At 44.4% G+C, this 18913-nt stretch overlaps 3 protein-coding genes and 1 long non-coding RNA gene across 6 annotated transcripts; 2 read left to right on the forward strand and 2 right to left on the reverse strand.

Annotated features, from left to right (window-relative positions):
* Window positions 1-649: 649 nt before the first annotated feature.
* LOC120672807 lies at window positions 650-9102 on the forward strand. Of its 3 annotated transcripts, none has more exons than XR_005674329.1 (7): window positions 650-1894; window positions 2009-2272; window positions 2403-2687; window positions 2774-2854; window positions 3720-3865; window positions 6601-6749; window positions 8687-9102. It is a non-coding gene; the product is annotated as an uncharacterized LOC120672807 (long non-coding RNA). The 3 variants fall into 3 exon arrangements; XR_005674328.1 differs by having other exon boundaries at window positions 650-1804; XR_005674327.1 differs by having other exon boundaries at window positions 650-2272.
* Window positions 5982-8598, reverse strand: LOC120672806 (G-type lectin S-receptor-like serine/threonine-protein kinase SD2-5). Its single transcript, XM_039953399.1, has 2 exons — window positions 7540-8598; window positions 5982-7329 (listed from the first exon to the last, which is right to left on the reverse strand). The coding sequence occupies exons 1-2, from the start codon at window positions 8338-8340 to the stop codon at window positions 6301-6303; spliced, it is 1830 nt and encodes a 609-aa protein (XP_039809333.1). The 5' UTR covers window positions 8341-8598; the 3' UTR covers window positions 5982-6300.
* An 869-nt stretch (window positions 9103-9971) lies between the features above and the next one.
* On the forward strand, window positions 9972-16501 carry LOC120673394 (rust resistance kinase Lr10-like). Its single transcript, XM_039954210.1, has 6 exons — window positions 9972-10225; window positions 10311-10384; window positions 11724-11815; window positions 12795-14881; window positions 15005-15177; window positions 15261-16501. Exons 4-6 carry the CDS (start codon window positions 14721-14723, stop codon window positions 16379-16381), a joined length of 1455 nt encoding a protein of 484 aa, XP_039810144.1. The 5' UTR covers window positions 9972-10225; window positions 10311-10384; window positions 11724-11815; window positions 12795-14720; the 3' UTR covers window positions 16382-16501.
* Window positions 10534-13582, reverse strand: LOC120673393 (rust resistance kinase Lr10-like). Its single transcript, XM_039954209.1, has 3 exons — window positions 12781-13582; window positions 11936-11959; window positions 10534-11788 (listed from the first exon to the last, which is right to left on the reverse strand). The coding sequence occupies exons 1-3, from the start codon at window positions 13514-13516 to the stop codon at window positions 10725-10727; spliced, it is 1824 nt and encodes a 607-aa protein (XP_039810143.1). The 5' UTR covers window positions 13517-13582; the 3' UTR covers window positions 10534-10724.
* Window positions 16502-18913: the final 2412 nt, after the last annotated feature.

Consider the following 18913-nt stretch of genomic DNA (forward strand, 5'->3'; position numbering starts at 1 on the left):
CGACTCAATAGAACTATGGGTCCCACCGAATAATATGTGTGATCCCAATTGAATAGTATGTGGGTCCCACATGAACCCCACCTAAATAGTACGTGGGTCCTATCTAAAAAAGTATGTGGGTCCTACGTGGACCCCACTTGAAGAGTATGTGGGCCCCACATGGGTCCTGCATAAACAGTATGCGGGGCCCACGTGGGGCCAAGGCTCATGAGATTGCATCAATTCTTGGCACTTTAGTAGATAGTATAGATAATGAGGCGAGCATCTCCAGGCTCATGTGGTTTATGACTGTGAGTGAGTGTGTCCATTTCATTTGATATGGAGATTTAGAGAAGTATGATGGATGTTGGATAAGCTTTTTTATTAGTGTGTACTGCATGTTAGAGCAAGGCTAATAATACAGTCAATAAGTCGGCTGTAAGGATTCTTGCAACCTTCTCTCAGCCCATATGTACAATAGTTAGCTCTTCACAATTAATATATAGCCCACATGTCTCTCTCATAGATTTTCTTAGTTCTTCTGCCTAAGCCGGCTGTAAGCTTACAGCCCGTTTCTCCTCTCTCTCCTCTCTTCTCTCCTCCACTTTATCATTTATCCGGCTTACAGCCAACTATAATACTTGCTCTTATAGAGAGGAGGGTATTTTCATTCAGTTATGTTGCTGCAGGTAACACTGTCATGTCATATGGTCGCTGGATAACTACAGGTAACATCGCGATTGCGGAGTTCGCTTTTAGGGCTCATCTGAATCTTCATATGGTGGTCTGGAGGCTGCCTTCACTGGAATGGGATTGGCCCAACCAACTTGCTAGTCACAGGCAGGGGGCTATACATTATCAGGGCAATCATCGATCAATAAATAGATTCAGAAACAGGACGCAAGCTCTATCATTCCCTTCCTCTAGTATCCCCTTCTTACCTTTTTTTTTGGACTAGTAAAATGTGCGTATCGCACGTATTTTAAAAAATATTGAACACGTATTTATATTCATAAATGCTCCTCATAGGAATTTTTTATTCAATCGGCATAAACAGCAAGCCACATAATTTGTCTGAACATATTATTAAATCAAAGGTTAAACTCAGTTTAAATCATAGATGAATTCAGGAGGTGGCAAAACTTTGCCAAACATCCCCTTTTTTTTTGGGCAAAAAAGTGATTAAGACTGATTCCATGGGGTGATTCTGTGTAATGAACTAATGGCTGAGAGGTGAAAAGGAATTCTGGGTAATACTCTAAGATTATGGGGTTACAAAACATCTATTTTATGAACAGCTTAGGAGATTAAGGTGTAGCTCCTGCAGGCCACAAACAAGAAGCAACTCGTGCGTGTTAAATTTTCATCCTGGAAAAAGAGGAGGTGAAATCTGAGAGCAAGTGGTGAAGAGGAAAAAGGAAATCGAAACCCAAGCTTTCGATGGCCGGCGTTGACCCGTCATCCGTCGAAGCCCGTCCGACTCCAGATGGCGTTGCGCACCCGCGATATGTCCGGCCCTTGAGGGTTCGCAAGGCGCCCTCCAGCACAACCTCCCGCGCTTGCCGCCAGCGTCCATCTCCATCTCCATCTCGAACAGCATCGTTGGTTCCAGGTCCGGCGCGGTGTGGCCCGAGCCCGGGCGATGGGAGGGGTGTGTGAAATCATGGGTACGCGAGCGGGTAGACTGCAGAGGCGGTGAGGAAAACAATTGATTTTGGGCAGAAACATCTTTTAACTTGCGGTTTTTATGGGTCTACCCTCCCTTCCATCCTCCTCAACTCCGACATGCGAGTTCAACGTGAGGGGTATCGCAGGCCTAATACAAGTAAGAAATATTTTCAATTGTTTTCGATCTTTATAGTATAACTACTTACATCGGTTGTTATTGACCGAGGGTATCGCAGGCCTAATACAAGTAAGAAATGTTTTCAATTATTTTCGATCTTTATAGTATAACTACTTACATCGGTTGTTATTGACCGATTCATGGAGACAACTGCTAACATTTCACGTTTAACATTATTTGTAGATACCCTTGTACTTCACAAATCGTGAAATGTTCACTTCAGGCTCGGGAAACATGCTTGCTGTTCGCGATTAAATTATATTTTTTCCCCTAGTTTGTGGGTTCGTTCGTACATGTGAACGAACAAATTCTTCTGATGGTTAGCGGAAGGCATCATGACATGCATGCGGATATGTTCTGCAGCATTTCTGAACTTTCCATTGCCCCAGTGGTCAGTGCGCATTCGCGGCACGCATCCACGGGTTCTGCTGCACTTCCAACTTCCAGGTCCGAGCCATGCACGGCACGCCCTTTCTGTTTGGTTTTGGTCAAATAAGCAGGGCCCACTCGTGCACGCCCTTTCTGTTTGGTTTTGGTCAAATAAGCAGGGCCCACTCACGAGCCCAGCCCAACTCAGAGTTGCAGGCCCAGACTCTCGCGGGGAAACCATCCCATCCCCTTCCGCACAGGCGGCGCCGGCGGCTCCGGTGCCCCGGCCGCGGCGGCAATGGCGGCGATCTGGACGGCCTTCTCAACTACTTCAGCGTCGCGCGCTGCTGGAGAATCGCTGCGTCTCGGCCTCTCGAGCCCCCGAAGCATGCGGTCGGTCCTCACTGGCCACCGTCATAGAGGCCCCTGCCGCCCCTATAGGGTTCCTCATCCAACGCCGCCTTGGACGCCTTCCTTCTCTGCATTGATAAAGGTTTCTCTCCTACTGCCGATTACTCACTCTACATGACTTGAGCAACGAGGTGATAGTCATAACAGACTGCTTGTGGAGTCGTGCAGGATTAATTCGTTACGGAGGGGTAAGTAACCCCCTGTCAAGGTTCGCAAAATGGAGTTAAATCTCAACGACTGCAATCCAAAGTAAGCAGCGGCTTCTTATACGCTACTGAGCTGTAAATCTTTTAAGATTTTTTTTTTGAATCAAATTGGCTGAAGCACTGCCCTTCATTAGGATAGAAAGTAAAGTTTTAGAGAAGAGCCACAAATAGTTCTTAAAAAAAAAAGAAAAGTGATTCCGTGTCATATCTTGTCGAAGGCATTACACTGTTAGACTAAATAGATTACTAGTTCAGCAGACGGGAGATTGGGAACCCCTCGACTCCTAATTTGCTTTAGGCATGTGCATACTGCATAGTACCATTTGAATTGTACAATTGATTTCAAGAAACTGCGAGAACTGGAAAGAGATTTGTGTTATGATGGGAAACCAAACAAAAAAATAATAAAGGGTTTTTGATCTTGTGTAGACCAATGTACCTTTGCAACGCTGTGATTTCTGTAAGTAAAATTACTGTAAAATAATAAAATATAGGGCCTTCCGATTGCAGTAACTTGAAAAACAAAGACAACAAATAAAGACTTCCCCTAGCGTTGCATATTCCTTCATCTAGTCTAGGGTACTAACTACCTGCAATTACCAAAGTTCACCTAGGGTCTGGTAAATCTGAGGCTTTTGACCTGAGGAACCTATATTTTCTGCAAACCAAACATTGCTGGAGTTGTTGCGACAAAGTTAAGATCAATTAATGTTGGTTTCTGCATCCATGTTACCTTTGACCACCTCAGACATTTGAGACCTTAATTTGCAATCAATTTGCAAATACCACATTGCCAGCAGCATCTTCTGAATCACTTCTTGCTTGTGTACTTCCATGTCAGTATGTCACTACCGTGCCTGTCAATCAAATCTGCCAACTGATCATTCTTCACCTTTTCTTCCAAATAGGGTAATGAGATGGATGCTCATTTCAGACCCTGAAGTATCAAGGTTCTTTCTACCACTGATGATTTCCATGACCACGGCACCGAAGCTATAGACATCTGCCTTTTCTGTGATTTGTGATGTCAGCCATTCAAAAGCTAAATATCCAGGTTTGCCTCTCATTCTTGTGATCATTTGCCTCTTATCCCGATCAATGAGGTGGGGGTGGAAAACAAAAAGGCTTTGGCCCATCGCGTGCGGCATACATTCAGATGCACCTGCGCGGAACAAGCTCTAGACGTAGACACTTTGACTGGCCAACCGTGCCGTCAACTATGGTCCAAGAAGTCTCACTCATCAAATAGCTTTGCGATTGTGACGTCGATTATTTTTGCTGTACTTTTCTAAGGACCGGACTACTATAGGTTACTATAATCTAGCTAGATTATTACAAGTATGAAGGAAAGGCCAAAAAGATTTGGGCATTCGTGCTTGATCTCCAGCCTCAATCCACTATAACCAGAACGGCAGAACCAGTGACCTCTGCAGGCTGGATTTATCCGTATGAAGGAGATCAATAGTAGCAGTATGGCTGTTGGATAACTTCATGTTTGTGAATTGCCAGAGATGTTTTTTTTTTTCATTCAGTGATTGTGCTGCAGCAGCCTCTGTCATGCATGCCGATGCTTGCTATGCCATTTTGATCTGCACAGATTGATCACCACAACCACAATGCATTGCACCCTCACTAGCCCTAAACACATCTGTTTGTTGAAGTTGTAAGCATCGAACTTTTTGACCACAAGAAACAGCCTGGATCCTTTGATATGCTGTTTGACCATAAGCTCACTTTAATGTTTTTTTAGCAAAGTAACACGGTCCTCGTAAGGGCATACTCTCTGTGGGTTGAGCTTTGGTGGACTGTGACTGCTTTGGTGTACCTAGGCCTCAATGCCCAGTTAATATTATTGCAGGGAAGGCAATCCCACCTCAACTATAGAGAGCCTCAGCACAAACTGTTGCGGGGAGACCATCCTCGTCCATCTCCACACCAAATCGCCAATTCTATCCATCTTCGAGCAAGGTTAATAATACAGCCAACTGCTGGCTGTAAGAACTCTTGCAGCCTACCTCTCAGCCCACTTGTATAGTAGTTAGCCCATCATCATTAATGTGAGGACCCACCTGTTTCTCTCACAAGTCTTCTTGGTTCTTGTGTCCAAGCTGGCTGCAAGTTTGCAGCCCACTTCTCCTCTCTTTTTTCTCCTCCACCTCAGCATTTAGCCTGCTTGCAGCCTGCTATAATACTTGCTCTTCCGGGAGATTTTTCCTTCCCCACTTTCCAATGTTTGAGATTCGTGTAAACAACCACAGCCTTTGGAGTCAACCCAAACCTTAGATTCCCCTCTCTTTCTCTCTCCCAAACCTTCTCTCTCCTAGCTGCCGGTGGCGACGGCCGGCCGGGCCGCCCTGCGTGTTGCCACGCATGGCTTCCCCATCTTGCAACCGCACTGCCGCGCCATTGCCCACGCACACCAGCGCCGTCGCCGGCGCGCGCCGTGCCACCAGCGTACGAGCTCCATGCCGCCGCCTCGCTGGAGAAGAAGATGCCTCGTTGCGTTCAACATTTCGCATTCAAACATTTTCAAGATTCCGAACTTCCAATTTCATTCGTCTGTACAGTTTCAACATTTTGATCGTCAAATGTTGAATCTATTTAAGCAAAATGCTGAGTTAATTCTATCAAAATATTGAACATATTTGCAACATCTAATTGGATCAAATGGGCTTTAGAGATAGATGACTTATCTACCTTCCATAAGCCCCTTCCTCCTCCCAAGTCCCATCGCACAGCGTCCTAGCACACGCGTCCTAGCGGTGCCGGTGCGCCGACTGAGGCGGCGATGGCAGGGATCTGGGCAATCTGCTCTCCTTGCATGATCCGCCGTTGTGCTGTTCCGCTGGAGCATATCTGCTTCTCGTCCTCTCAGGCACCCCCGGTAAAAAGTCGGTCCTCACCGGCCACCACCATAGGGGAAGGAGGCCGCCCTGCAGGGCACCTCATCCATCGCTGCCGCATCGCTTCTCTGCATTAATTTAGGTGAGCGTATCCTGCCTTCCGGTTGGTCGCTCTGGATGGCTTGTGCAATGAGGTGGTAGTTAATTCGTTGTGCAGCTGCATAGGAGTCACTCGATACTGGGATAATCAAGGTTTGCAGTGGAGATAAATCCCCACAACAGCAAGGCCGGAACACTTTTGCGATACACGGAAAAGTAGTACACGGCTAGGACAGGAAACTTAGTTTCAGTAGAAAATCCATGGCTGTAAACACTAGTACTGCTTTGTTTTTTCTCTCTCTTTCCACTTCAGCATTTTGGAGATAAAAAAAAACCCAACTCCCAATTTGCTTTGAGCCTGTTCATATTAGCATTTTGATTATAGCTTTCAGAAAAAGAAAGCTGCTAGAACAGATTTGTGTTACAATGGAAAACCAAACAAAAGAATTATAGTAACTTGGAAAAAATATAAAACTGATAATGGCTTTTCCTAGATACACATATCTGTGTCTAACCTAGGCTACAAACTTCTCACAGTTACCCCATTTCACCTGGGGGCTGATAAATGTGAGGCTTGAGGTGGATCTGAGGAACCTGTATTTTCAACAATACCAAACATTGTTTGACTTGTTGCCACAAAGTTATGATCAATTTTGCTTTCTGCCTTCATGTGACCTTCCAAGACTTTGATCACCTCAGACATTTGAGGCCTTCTTTTAGCATCAATTTGTAAACACCACATTGCAAGCCTCATCATTTCTAATACTTCTTGCTTGTGTGCTTGCATGTCACTATTGTACTTGTCAATCAAATCTGCTAACTCATCACTCTTCACCTTTTCTTCCAGTAAGGTAATAAGATGGATGCTTTCTTCAGACCGTGAAGTGTCAAGATTCTTTCTGCCACTAATGATTTCCATGACCACAACGCCAAAGCTATATACATCGGCTTTTTCTGTGATTTGGGATGTCAACCACTCAGGAGCTAAATATCCAGGTGTGCCTCTCATTCTTGTAATCACTTGGCTCTTATCCCGATCAATGAGCTTACTTAATCCGAAATCAGAAATTTTAGCATTGAAGTTTTCATCTAAGAGGATGTTTTGTGGTTTGACGTCCAAGTGAGCAATCTTCTTCATGCACTCCTCATGTAGATAGCATAGACCCTTAGCAATGTGAGAAATAACCTTGCATCTAGTTTGCCAGTCCAGCAAGGGAGCATCATTGTCATATGAGTAATAGATCCACCTATCCAAGGACCCTTTGGGCATATACTCATACACCAAAAGCCTATGTGATTTCTCTGCACAGAAACCAATCAGCCTCACTAGATGAATGTGATGGATGCTGCCAATTGTCTGAACCTCTGCTAAAAATTCTCTCTTACCCTGACCAGCTCGATCCAAACGTTTAACCGCAATTCTTTCTTCACCGTATTGCCCCTCAAAAACAGACCCAAATCCTCCTTCCCCAATCTTGTGTCTGAATTGGTCAGTTGCTTCTTGTAGCTGCTGAAATGTGAACCTCGTTGGCATTCCTGGTAGGTCTCCGAACTCTTCATCCCCTTCATGCATCTCCTGGTGTCGCTGCCTTCTTAGTTTATATGCAAAAAAAGTGACAAATCCGAAAAGTACTATCAAACTGCCTATGGAACCTAGAACCGCACCCAAAACTCTGCTTTTTGTAAAAGATGAGTGGTTCGTGCGTGTTGATCCAGTAACATCAGGTGCAGGAGGATTTGTAGTTGGAGGCGAAGCTGAAATGTCAACAGGGGGACAGAAAACGACCTGATAGTTGGTGCCCGATGGGCAACTGAAGATAGTGCTCGAGCTATCATCCCTGGAGTAACTGTAGGCGTCGGGGCACCCACGCACGAAGAACACTGAGTAGGTGGTGGGCTCGCAGGTGCTGCTGACATTCCCGGTGCAGCAGTACTTGTCTTGATTGAACACTCTACACGCGCTGTTGCAGCCCCCAGGCACCTTCAGCTTCTCTGGGCACTGCGATGTGATATTTGCTGCACAGCGAGGCCCCCTGCTGCATGCTTGCCCTCCCTGTCCGTTTGCTGGGATCGGCATGAAGTCCATGGGCACGTTGAAGCCATCGACGAGGGAGATGTCAAAGAAATCCGTCCCTCCTCCGATGGTGAACTCAGCAAGCGTGACGGGTGGCTGACCGCTGCTTGTGCAGGCCAGCACGCCGCCGCAGTCTCCTGTCTGGCATGACCCCTTACCGGTGCTGTCAAATGAGCAGCCCGTGCGCGGCCACACACGCCCGGGTCCAGTGCCGGCCGGCATGTTGAGGGTCCAGGACTCTCCAGGGTCGAGTTTCACGCCACCGCCCGGCACAGCGGCTGGCCATATGGTGTCGGAGCATCTGTTGCTGATGCTGAATGTGATGGTGTTGCCGACTGGTAGGAGCAGGAAGAGATGCAGGAGGTGGAGAGTCCAGGAAGAACTCAGGGATGTCATCTTGTTTTGGATTCCTTGCATTGGCCTACTTGTTGGGTTGCATTTTGGCTTGTACCATGGCCATGGCCCCTGTGGCCCTGTGGCAGAGGGGAAGAAAAGAAAAATCCAAGGAGGCATGGGTAATAGATATTCCCAAGGTTTGCGTGTTGAATTGGTCAGGGGCGTACAGCCAAACACGTAATACGCTGGAGAACTAGATGATCCACTGGAAAAAGTTTTACATGGCCGGGACTTGCTTGTTCAACTTGTTTACTTGTTGCATCATCAATCATAGACGCACAAAGCTACTGTGCCTGTGATTTTTTGAGTAATACCATTTCTCACATGTCAAGCACTATATGTGAATGCAAATTAAAATCTTATCAGTGCTAGTGCATGATAACTCTTACTGCTATAACATACTAGCTCATCTGCAGAATATGCAACTCTGTTCAACCCTAAACTGCTTCTCTTTTCCTTTCAGATCACCTGTAACCCTAGAGGCAGCACCTTTGTCCAAGCTTTGGACCGAGACTTGAGGGAAGTATTCACATGCAACCGCGTGAAACAAGGTTCAAGGCGGCTTGACTGGAGAACTGTGCCGCCAGCTATGTGCCAAGAAGTCTCACTCATCACATGATTTTGTGATTGGGACGTTGATTTCTTTTTCTGAAAAAATGCACAATATAATTGTCAAATGATGAACCGAACCGTGTAACGGGATGAACAGGCTAGGCCTCTTGATTTTCTGCCTCATGTACGCTTAGGTTTGCGTAGGATAGGAAGAGAGCAGATGCATGATACATGCTTGGCAACTGGCCGAAGATCGACGCATGAGCTTTTTGGATATTCATGGAACCTGTTGCAGATAGTTGTGATGAAATGGCATTTCTGAGCTTACTGTTTTTTCTTTTACCGAGCCATAGCTCGGTTAGTGAGGGCTCCAGGTGCGGATGCCACCAATCGCACGTTCGAGCTCTGCTCGACGCGTGATTTCCCACCGGGTGCTGAGGTGGGCGTGTGGGTAGGTGTGTGCGCGTGCGAGAGTGCTTCGGTATCACGCGTCCCAAAACTATTTAGATAGTCTCATCTGCGTTGAATCTAGTCAATATAGGTGTCTAACTCTTATATAATGGACCAGTACTCCTAACTACTTCTAAAAAAAGCCTACTTTTTTCCCAAAGCCTTACCCGACGAAGAAACGAACTGTCTTGCTAGGTGGACTGTAAAAAGTTGTTTTAAGAAAAAAGTTTTTGTGTCGCAACACTCCGATTGGAAAACTTTGGCAACAACACGAGCTTTTAGTGCCATTTGAATCTTGCCTTCACACTTAAAAGCGATGTCCAGGATCGGGACAGGCTACCTAATTATTATGTTTTTTAGGATCACGTTGTAAGTAAAAATGTGTCCTTCAGATAAGTGATCACTCCATGGTCCATACCAGCACACACACTTGAGCTGCTATGGCCATATGGGCCAACCTCGTCTTCTACTGCCTCTTGTTGAGAGGTCGGTCTGATTATTTATTTGCAAGAAAGTCCGGTCCACCTATCCGAAGCCCACGTCAATATTGCAGCTCAGATCGTTTGGGAGGGCTTCAATCGATTTCATTTCATCTATTTTGCACAGATCAAAATAATTTTGATAGCATGAAATCGTTTCCTAAATTGAAATAAAAATAAAATAGAAGCTGTTTTACTATTTTCATACGAAATACGAGAATTTCCACCTTGTTGAAGATGTGAGGTTTTACTTCACCAGCGTGAACCGGTGAAAGCTGTTTTGGAGAGCAATCTGAATGGTGAAATAGCTCCGCATAACCTTCCACCGACCGCCGCACGCGCGTTCCGCCGCCGGTGCTGGGCCGCGGCGGCGCCGATCTGCCCGACGACTTTGCCGTGCCGACGCACCACTGCAGCATCTACCGTCGCGGCGCCCATGGTGCGCCGTCGATCCTAACCGCATTACAAGGGGACCTTGGGGGTACCTGACCTCATCGATGCCGCCTTCGAGCTCCGTAATGGTGAGGGTCTCCTCCGGTCCTCCCTGCAGATTAATCGGTCCCTATTTCTCCAGAAACAAAGGGTGATAACCAACAACTTCTTCAGGAGGCAGGAATTCTTCTCTAAGGACGGGTAATCTTTGTCAATAAATCGCAGGAACAGCAGCAGCTTTCTTCAATGTAAGCAGCAACTTGTTATAAGTTTTACAACTACTGAATCAATTTTGCTGAGTCCTGGTTTTTAGACCACAGGCACTTGACCTAGTTTCACAGAAGGCAAAGCATAGTACCCCGGGTTACCAGCTTTGTATGTTCTAGAAGCCAAAGCCTACCCAAGGAATTACATATTCATTAACATGGTTAAAAAAAGAATCTGATTGTGCAGAATCCAGAACGTACAGAACACAATGGTAAAAATATCAAAATGTGATAGACATAAGGCATATTTGGTACATGTCGGTAACTGATGGGTACGAATATCTGAAAGACTGAGTGGTCTCAAGCTTTTACTTCATGTCTGCTAGCCAAATGATGAAACAAATGGTTTAGGAGGCATCTTTAGGCTCTTCAAGCTATCCGTCAGCATATTCACCACTTTTGTCATAGATGGCCGATTCGCTGGGTTCCACTGAATGCACCAAAGCGCTATGATAGCTAGCTTCCTCATTATATCTTTCTCTTCTTGTGTTATTTCTCTGATTAATTCCAGTTCTTGCCCGGTGATTATTTTGTCATATACCCACTCTGGAATGTAAACATCATTTTTGTTCTCTGTCTGTGGGTCTGAGCTACTTTGTCCAGTCATCATTTCCAATACCACCATGCCGAAGCTGTAAACGTCTGACTTATATGATACCATGCCAAAGTTTCGAGAATATAGTTCTGGTGCAATGTAGCCCATTGTGCCTCTTGCTGCTGTCACTGTGACAATGCTTTGATCCCTTGCACACAGCTTTGCTAGTCCGAAATCTGAAACCTTTGGCTTAAAGCTGTAGTCCAGTAAAATGTTGGAAGGCTTAATGTCAAAATGGAGTATGCGCTGCTTGCACCCTTGATGCAGATACTCAATCCCTTTGGCGATCCCTGTGGCTATTTCAAGCATTCTGTTTGGTATTAATTTTTCCCGGCAACAAGTATCAGATGCTTGTGAGAATATATATTTCTCGAGTGATGCATTAGGCATAAATTCATAAATTAGAGCACGTCTTGATCCTTCAGAGCAGAAACCTAGAAGCCGGACAACATTGGCATGGTGGATTGTTCCAATGGTTGCAATTTCGTTGATAAATTCTTGTCCTTCTCCCTTTGAGTTCTCCAACACTTTGACTGCCACAGGTACTCCATTGGATAGCTCACCTTTGTAGACGCTTCCAAAACCACCTTGGCCAAGTTTATTATTGAACCGTCTTGTTATCTTCTTCACTTCAGAGAATGTGTATCTTGTTGGTTTTGATGTGCTGTAAGTGTTTAGGAACATTTCAACTTTCAAATGTATTTCTTCATTATACTTTGATTTCAGCGCGAGATATAATGCAGCAGACACAATCACTGAAGCAACTAAAATCATGGCTACTGATGATGTTGCTGAACAAACACAATGAAGAAAATCAGGTAGTCAGATAAAAATCAATTATCCATCAGATACTATCTCTTTTGTAAATGATAGTGTGGCAATTGAAGTTGTATGCAGCGAAATAACTCCATGGGTTAAGAGGGGTTTAAATTGCATACCTGCAATGACTTTGACATGTGATCCTGCAGGCAGGAAAGAAAAGAATTAGATTATGTCATGGCTTTCTTTTTTGGTGGAATCTTTTAAGTTCACAGCCAAATAACTGGGTACTGGAGGAGATATGAAACGTTGAGCTTGTTCTTCAAAAGAGTTAGAGAACTCGCCCCCAGAGCAATGCTAACCACGTATCTGACAGCAACATGTCTCCAACACTCATTTGATATGCATCTGGAAATTATAATAATTTAATTTTTCAGGGTATTAGCTGGCAGGCTTATAAAAGCGGTGATGTGCAAGTTGAGAACATAGCTTTTGAATTGGCATGTAGGGATATCTTGCAAAAGGGCCAAATTTGGATTTTGCGCTGTGGTGGTATTTTGAACTAATCATAGGGACCTAATCTTTTCTGTCACTAGTTATGACTTCTTTTTAGTGAAATAGCAGAACCATTTTACTGGAATCAGCAAAAGTGCTCTGTAACAAAGAAGGCGGGCCTGGTGCAGCGGTAGAGCCTACCGTCTGTAACCGGAAGGTCCCGGGTTCGAGCCCCAGCCTCTGCACATTTGTGTGGGTAAGGCTTGGGGCTTAAAAACAACCCTTCCCCAGACCCCGCACAGTGCGGGAAGCCTACGGCACTGGGTACGCCCCTTTAACAAAGAATACTCTGCAGTAACAAACATAACAGCGCCAACTAGCTGAAAGAGCTTAGAAAGGAATGGAAGATGATATTTTGTATTACTTAGGCCGTTGTGTTTCCATGCCGAAATCAATAAGAAGTAAACCATAGCATATGATCTGTTGATAAAGATGAGTTGGAAGTTGCAGGAGCTAATTAGAAACTTACTGTGTTTCTTGCAGAATGCTTGCCTTGTTTCTGAGCGAAATCCACAAGGCCTCCCTCCAATTTCGCAGTCTTGGCAAACATTTGTTATGTTGGGAACTGACCACCTGAACATCGTCTTACCAAATGCAATGGTTACTTTTGCAGTTTCATTAAAGAGCACCTCTCTCTCATTCTTAAGAATGTAAGGTATCCAAATATCTTTGGAAACCACCATGCAATCCAATGGAAGGACATCCATGGGTTGAAAAGAAGACACCAAATACGGAAATTCGCTTGTGTTGCTAAGGCAAGAGATGGGGCCAACAACACGGTCCTGATTACGTGGCCTGAACTCTGTTGAACAGCTCACTAGGGTCGCAAGATCTCCATAAGGTCTATATACATCAGTTGATAGATTGGTAGAGATGATCTTTTGAAGAGGGCAGTTGGAGGCTGCAAGTGGGATAACATCAATAAAACGGTACCTATACTCGATGGCAATCACCTTGCATAAACCAAGATTTGGGTGAACAAGGATGGTGTCTGCTTCCTTAGAGCAGCGTAACTTCATTCCTGGTGCACCACATGATGGAGGGCTGGTTTCAAGGCGGAATGGAAACCGGATCTCCGGTCCACCTTCTCTGCAACTGGATGCTGGACAGTTTTGGAAGAAGTTTTCATCACTGCTTGCTGTGGCCATCGTGATTCCGTAGTTGAGAACAGAGAGCACCAGAGCTGCAGCTAATGCTTTGCACATTACTTGTGGTAGAACTGTTGAAGGAAGACAGAAGGGAAAGAGGTGATGTTGTCTCTATGAAATTGAGTATTTTGTTGGTTTCAGTGAATCTGTCGTGATGGGTCTGCCCAATATATTGGTGCAAGAATTTACTCAGCAGCTTCGTAAGATGGAATTTCTTGGATAGTTCTTTCAGAGATGCCATACAAGTCAAATCCTTGTCAGTATTATTAGCACTATAAAACTGGAATGGACTAGTCACCTAAGGAGGAGAATTCACAATTGTTTTCCCTTCTCCTGTCTCATATGCACTCTGAAATTCCGCTTGCCACATTGGACTAAGTCTCACACAAATAACCTTTGACTAACCATTATATCGACTAAACCATATCCTTCATCTTGAAAACTGTATCAACAGAATCATTTCGTGCTGCAGTTCACTATCAGTACAGTACATCAGGCTTGACTTTTCTTCTTCTTTCCTTCAATGTACACCAAAAGTTTCTCTTTTAACCATCACGCAACCGCAACCGTATAATAGGTGAAGCACTCAAGCCACAGATAATCTTCTTCGTTGCTCTGCTTTCCACTTTCTTCCCTGATCTTGCCTTTGTTAAGCTTCCATGGCTAGCTCTCGTGTGTTTCTTCTCTGTGTTGCCCTGCAAGCATTAGCCATGGCTTCCACACTTTCAGCCCTTCTAACGAACACTGAACTGCTAGATGTTCAAGGGCAAATCATTTGCCCTTCTTCTTCCTGTGGGCTTCTCCAAGACATTCGATATCCTTTCCGTAAGCGAGGTGATCCACCTGGTTGCGGTTTTCCAGAATATGAGCTGGTTTGTATTGATAACAAGGCTATAATTTACATCAACAGTGGAAAGTACTTTGTGACCAACATCTCCTATACTGACAATATATTCTGGGTTGTTGATGCCAATTTGGATAATAGCAGTTGTCCCATTCCTGCGAGCAATCATCGTCCCTATATAAACAGTTCAGGGACCAATGGCATCATCCTGTTGGATACTGATACAGTTACTTGGGCTGCTTTTGTGAATTGTTCAGAGATGCTAAGAAGTGATGTAATTTCCTCGTCCACCGGTTGCTGTAGTGGTACTTACAGGCTTGTCGATTGCCAGAGTACAAAGAATTCTTTTGTTTATGTCTTCACCACTACATTCATTCCTTGGGTTCAATACATCAACCTTCATGTAATTACTTGTCCATGATTCCTTTGGGCAATCGGCAACTGAGGGCACCATATAATGCAACCTTTGAAGATGTTGCAAAATTTATGAGGAATGGATTTGCTGTTCGATTTCCTTACCAAAATGAAGACATGACATATCGTCAGATCATTAAGGAATGCATGGACAATTCGATGAGGTGAGTTTTGGATCTGGTGACTTATCTCTCCATTTCCTTTCAGAATTTGGTTTCGTTTGTTAAAGGTCCTAAGCTGCTTTCTGCACATTAATCCTGATCTGTGTACTCTGGCAAAACCTGCAGTTATTTCCATGATCGAATATCTAATTCTAGCATTGTGGATCGGACGTTTACCGCCATTTTTGGGATCGACTGGAAGTTCTTGAAATGTGTAAATGATTACTCCTACCGGACTAAATTATTTTGGGCCGTCCTCACCATAATTTCTACAATGGACACTGTGAAGTTCATGATTGGTATGAGAGATTTTACCTATTCTGATCATCAAGCCTGTATCCTTTCATTTATCTAACTTAAGTCTGTAATCTTATTTATACAGTACTTGCTATGCTATCAAGGTTTGTGTTTTCACCATTAGCTGTATTCACCTTCCTCACCTACAAATACTGGAAAACAAGGATATCCATTGATGCAGTTGAGAAGTTTCTCCAAATGCAACAAACTCTTAGCCCAACAAGATATGCCTATACAGATATCACTGCAATCACAGGGCACTTCAGAGAGAAGCTGGGCCAAGGAGGCTACGGGTCTGTGTACAAAGGTGCGCTTCCTGGTGATGTTTTTGTTGCTGTCAAAATGTTGGCCAATTCGTTCTGCAATGGAGACGAATTTATCAGTGAGGTTTCCACCATCGGAAGTATCCACCATGTCAATGTAGTGCGCCTCGTGGGGTTTTGCTCGGAGGAAATGAGGAGGGCGCTCGTCTACGAGTACATGCCCCGTGGATCTCTTGATAAGTACATCTTCTCCTCTGAGCGAAGTTTTTCCTGGGATAAACTCAATGAAATAGCTCTAGGCATCGCCAGAGGAATCAGTTACCTGCATGGAGGATGCGATATGCAGATACTGCACTTCGACATCAAGCCACACAACATCCTTTTAGACAGTAACTTCACTCCTAAAATTGCTGACTTTGGGCTGGCCAAACTGTACCCAAGGGACAACAGCTTTGTGCTGGTGAGCGCTGCTCGGGGAACGATTGGGTACATAGCTCCTGAGATGATATCTCGTAACTTTGGTGTTGTTTCGTGCAAATCAGATGTTTACAGCTTCGGCATGCTCTTGCTGGAGATGGCTGGGGGGCGGAGAAACTTGGATCAGCATGCAGCAAGGAGAAGCCAGACATACTACCCAGCTTGGGTGTATAGTCATATATCTCGGAAAGAGTTAGTAGGTGAGATTTGCGAAGCTTTTGACATCCATGAGGTGGAGAGGAAGCTGTGCATTGTCGGTCTATGGTGCATCCAGATGAAACCTCATGATCGGCCGACAATGGCTGAGGTCATAGAGATGCTTGAAGCTGGCGTTGATGCCCTGCAGATACCACCCGAGCCATTCTTCTGTGGGTTCGAGCAGGATTCTTCAGCCGACAGCTTCCAATTCTCCACCTCGGAGTTGAGTGCAATATCAGAGTTGAGTGTTGCTGATTCCACGAGGTGAATCGCCAATGTGCTATACAAACAAGTAGCTAGAATCTGAAATCTGTATTGTTTGTTGTACTCGAATGCTGCTTGCCTCTTCAAACTTTTTTGTCGGCTTTATAGGATGTCTCCAGATAGATGTTCTCATACTCGTCACTTATTCTGTTAATTAAGAATCATACCATTCCCCCTCCCCCCCCCCCTCTTTTACACTTCCTAAATTTCAGGTAATCAAGCTCCTCAAAGGCAAATTCATTGATAATGATACCCGCTGCTATCTGAACTCGAAAAAATGCCGGTTCAGAAGGAAAGCGAAAGGTCGAGTCATTCCAAGGAAGAAAAATAAATGTCATATTCAAAGCTGATCCGCCAATTAATGGATGGACCGTTTACTTTGACGTGATGACGTGTTGCGAGTCAGTCAACAGGTTGTGATTGTGACTGTGCTTTCCTCTTTGGCGAAAATAGGTAGCTACCATTCAATCAAGGGTGCAGTTAGCCGCCCGGAGATGACCAAAATCTGCCAAAGTCACCGGTGTCCCATCCACTCGGCCTCTGCCGTCGCTGTGTTTCATGCTGCTAGCATACCGGACTGCAAACGTGTAGGTTTTGGTTGGATGCAGTCTGTTCGCACTCGGTTTAGTTATAGCTCGACAGCTGACCCATACTATCTTATCTGTTTTTTGAAAACAACAGCTGAGCCCATAATTTCCTTTTATGGAAGCCGACCATTGCTGACCAAGCCCTGAACCACGACGAACTACGAGTCGCGCCCCGCGTGGCGGCGCATCCCTTGTTCTCCGGCGAGCGGCGGGCGCCCGCTGACGTGAGATTATTCTCTGCCGCTGCGATTCCGCGAGACCAGCAAGGAAACCGGCCGGTTGGGTTGTAAAATGACGGACGTTTCCCCGAAGCAATGAGGCGCTGATCTGCGCTTTGTTGGGCCGTTTGTGCTATGGACTAACAAGTGTGTTAGAAGAATTTTGTGTAGACAAAATGTGTGGTGAAAAGTCCAAATTCCATTGATCTCAAGGATTACAATATATAGGGAGATTTACAATGTCACTAACTTCAAGAATTGTAACTCTTTTAACAGCAGCAATAAAGATAATTTATTGCCATGAAATGGCTGTTAGCATAGCCTTAACCATGACTGTTAGCCTAGCCTTAACTATGGCCTTAACTATGTTTCATGGCCTCCATTTGTAACAGCTCATTTGATGAGATCAAATAAAGCTTCTGTAACACTCCCCCTTTTGATCGAATCCATCTTGGGATCAAAATATGCTTAAATTCCTTTTAAAAACCCTGTGGGAAAAAATTAGGAATAATATGAATGATTATTACAGTGCCATAAACCTGCAAGGTTTAGGGAGTAATATATATGCCTTGATTTTATCTCTAGAAAAACCCCTGTGGGGAAAACATGAGATAAGACATATGCTTGTATTGAACATTGTCTCATTAAAAACTTTGAATGAGAAAACCTGATAGTAAAACTCATCAAAGAAAAGAGTGCAATGTGAAGCGTTTAGCTGGGTCCATCATTCAGAGAGTCTCCCCCTGAAACTTGTAAGTCTCTGAACCGTCTCACACCGATTCCCTTAACACATTTCTCAAATATGGAAGTAGGCAGGGATTTGGTGAAGAGATCTGCTAGATTATCACAAGACTTTGTTTGTAAGATATTTATCTCTCCACTTTGCTGAAGCTCATGGGGATAAAACAACTTAGGTGCAATATGTTTGGTAATATTGCTTTTGATGTAACCTTTTTGCATCTGTGTAATACAAGCGGCATTATCTTCATAGATAATGGTAGGTGATTCTGCGGAATCAATACCACAAGATTTCTCAATGTGGTTTATCATTCTGCGGAGCCACACGCATTCACGTGATGCCTCAAATAGTGCAATAATCTCAGAATGATTTGTAGAGGTAGCCACTAAGGTTTGTTTAGATGACTTCCATGATAAAGCGGTTCCTCTGTGAAGGAACACAAAACCTGTCTGTGATCTGACATTGTGGGGATCAGACAAATAGCCAGCATCAGTGTATCCAACTAAGCTAGGATCATTGGTTTTCTGAAAGAATAAGCCAAGATTCTTAGTACCATTCAGGTATCTAAGAATTTGTTTTGCTCCGGTCCAATGACGCTTAGTCGGGGCAGCACTATGTCTTGCTAATAGATTCACTGCAAATGCAATGTCAGGCCTGGTACTGTTTGCAAGGTACATTAGTGCTCCGATGAGACTGAGATAAGGATATTCTGATCCTAATATCTTTTCTCCTTCCTCCCGTGGTCGGAAAATGTCCTTTTCCTTATCGAGAGATCGAACAACCATGGGAGTTTTATTTGGATATGCTTTGTCCATATTGAATTTCTCCAATAGTTTCTGGATATAGACAGATTGGTGCACTAAAATTCCTGAGTGAAGGTGCTCGATTTGCAAACCTAAGTAAAATTTGGTTTTACCCAAATCCTTCATCTCAAATTCCGTCTTAAGATGTTTGCAGGCTGCATCAATATCTTGTGTGTTGCCAATGATATT

Source organism: Panicum virgatum, chromosome 5N (genome assembly GCF_016808335.1).
Source record: "Panicum virgatum strain AP13 chromosome 5N, P.virgatum_v5, whole genome shotgun sequence".
NCBI classification, from domain to species: Eukaryota; Viridiplantae; Streptophyta; class Magnoliopsida; order Poales; family Poaceae; genus Panicum; species Panicum virgatum.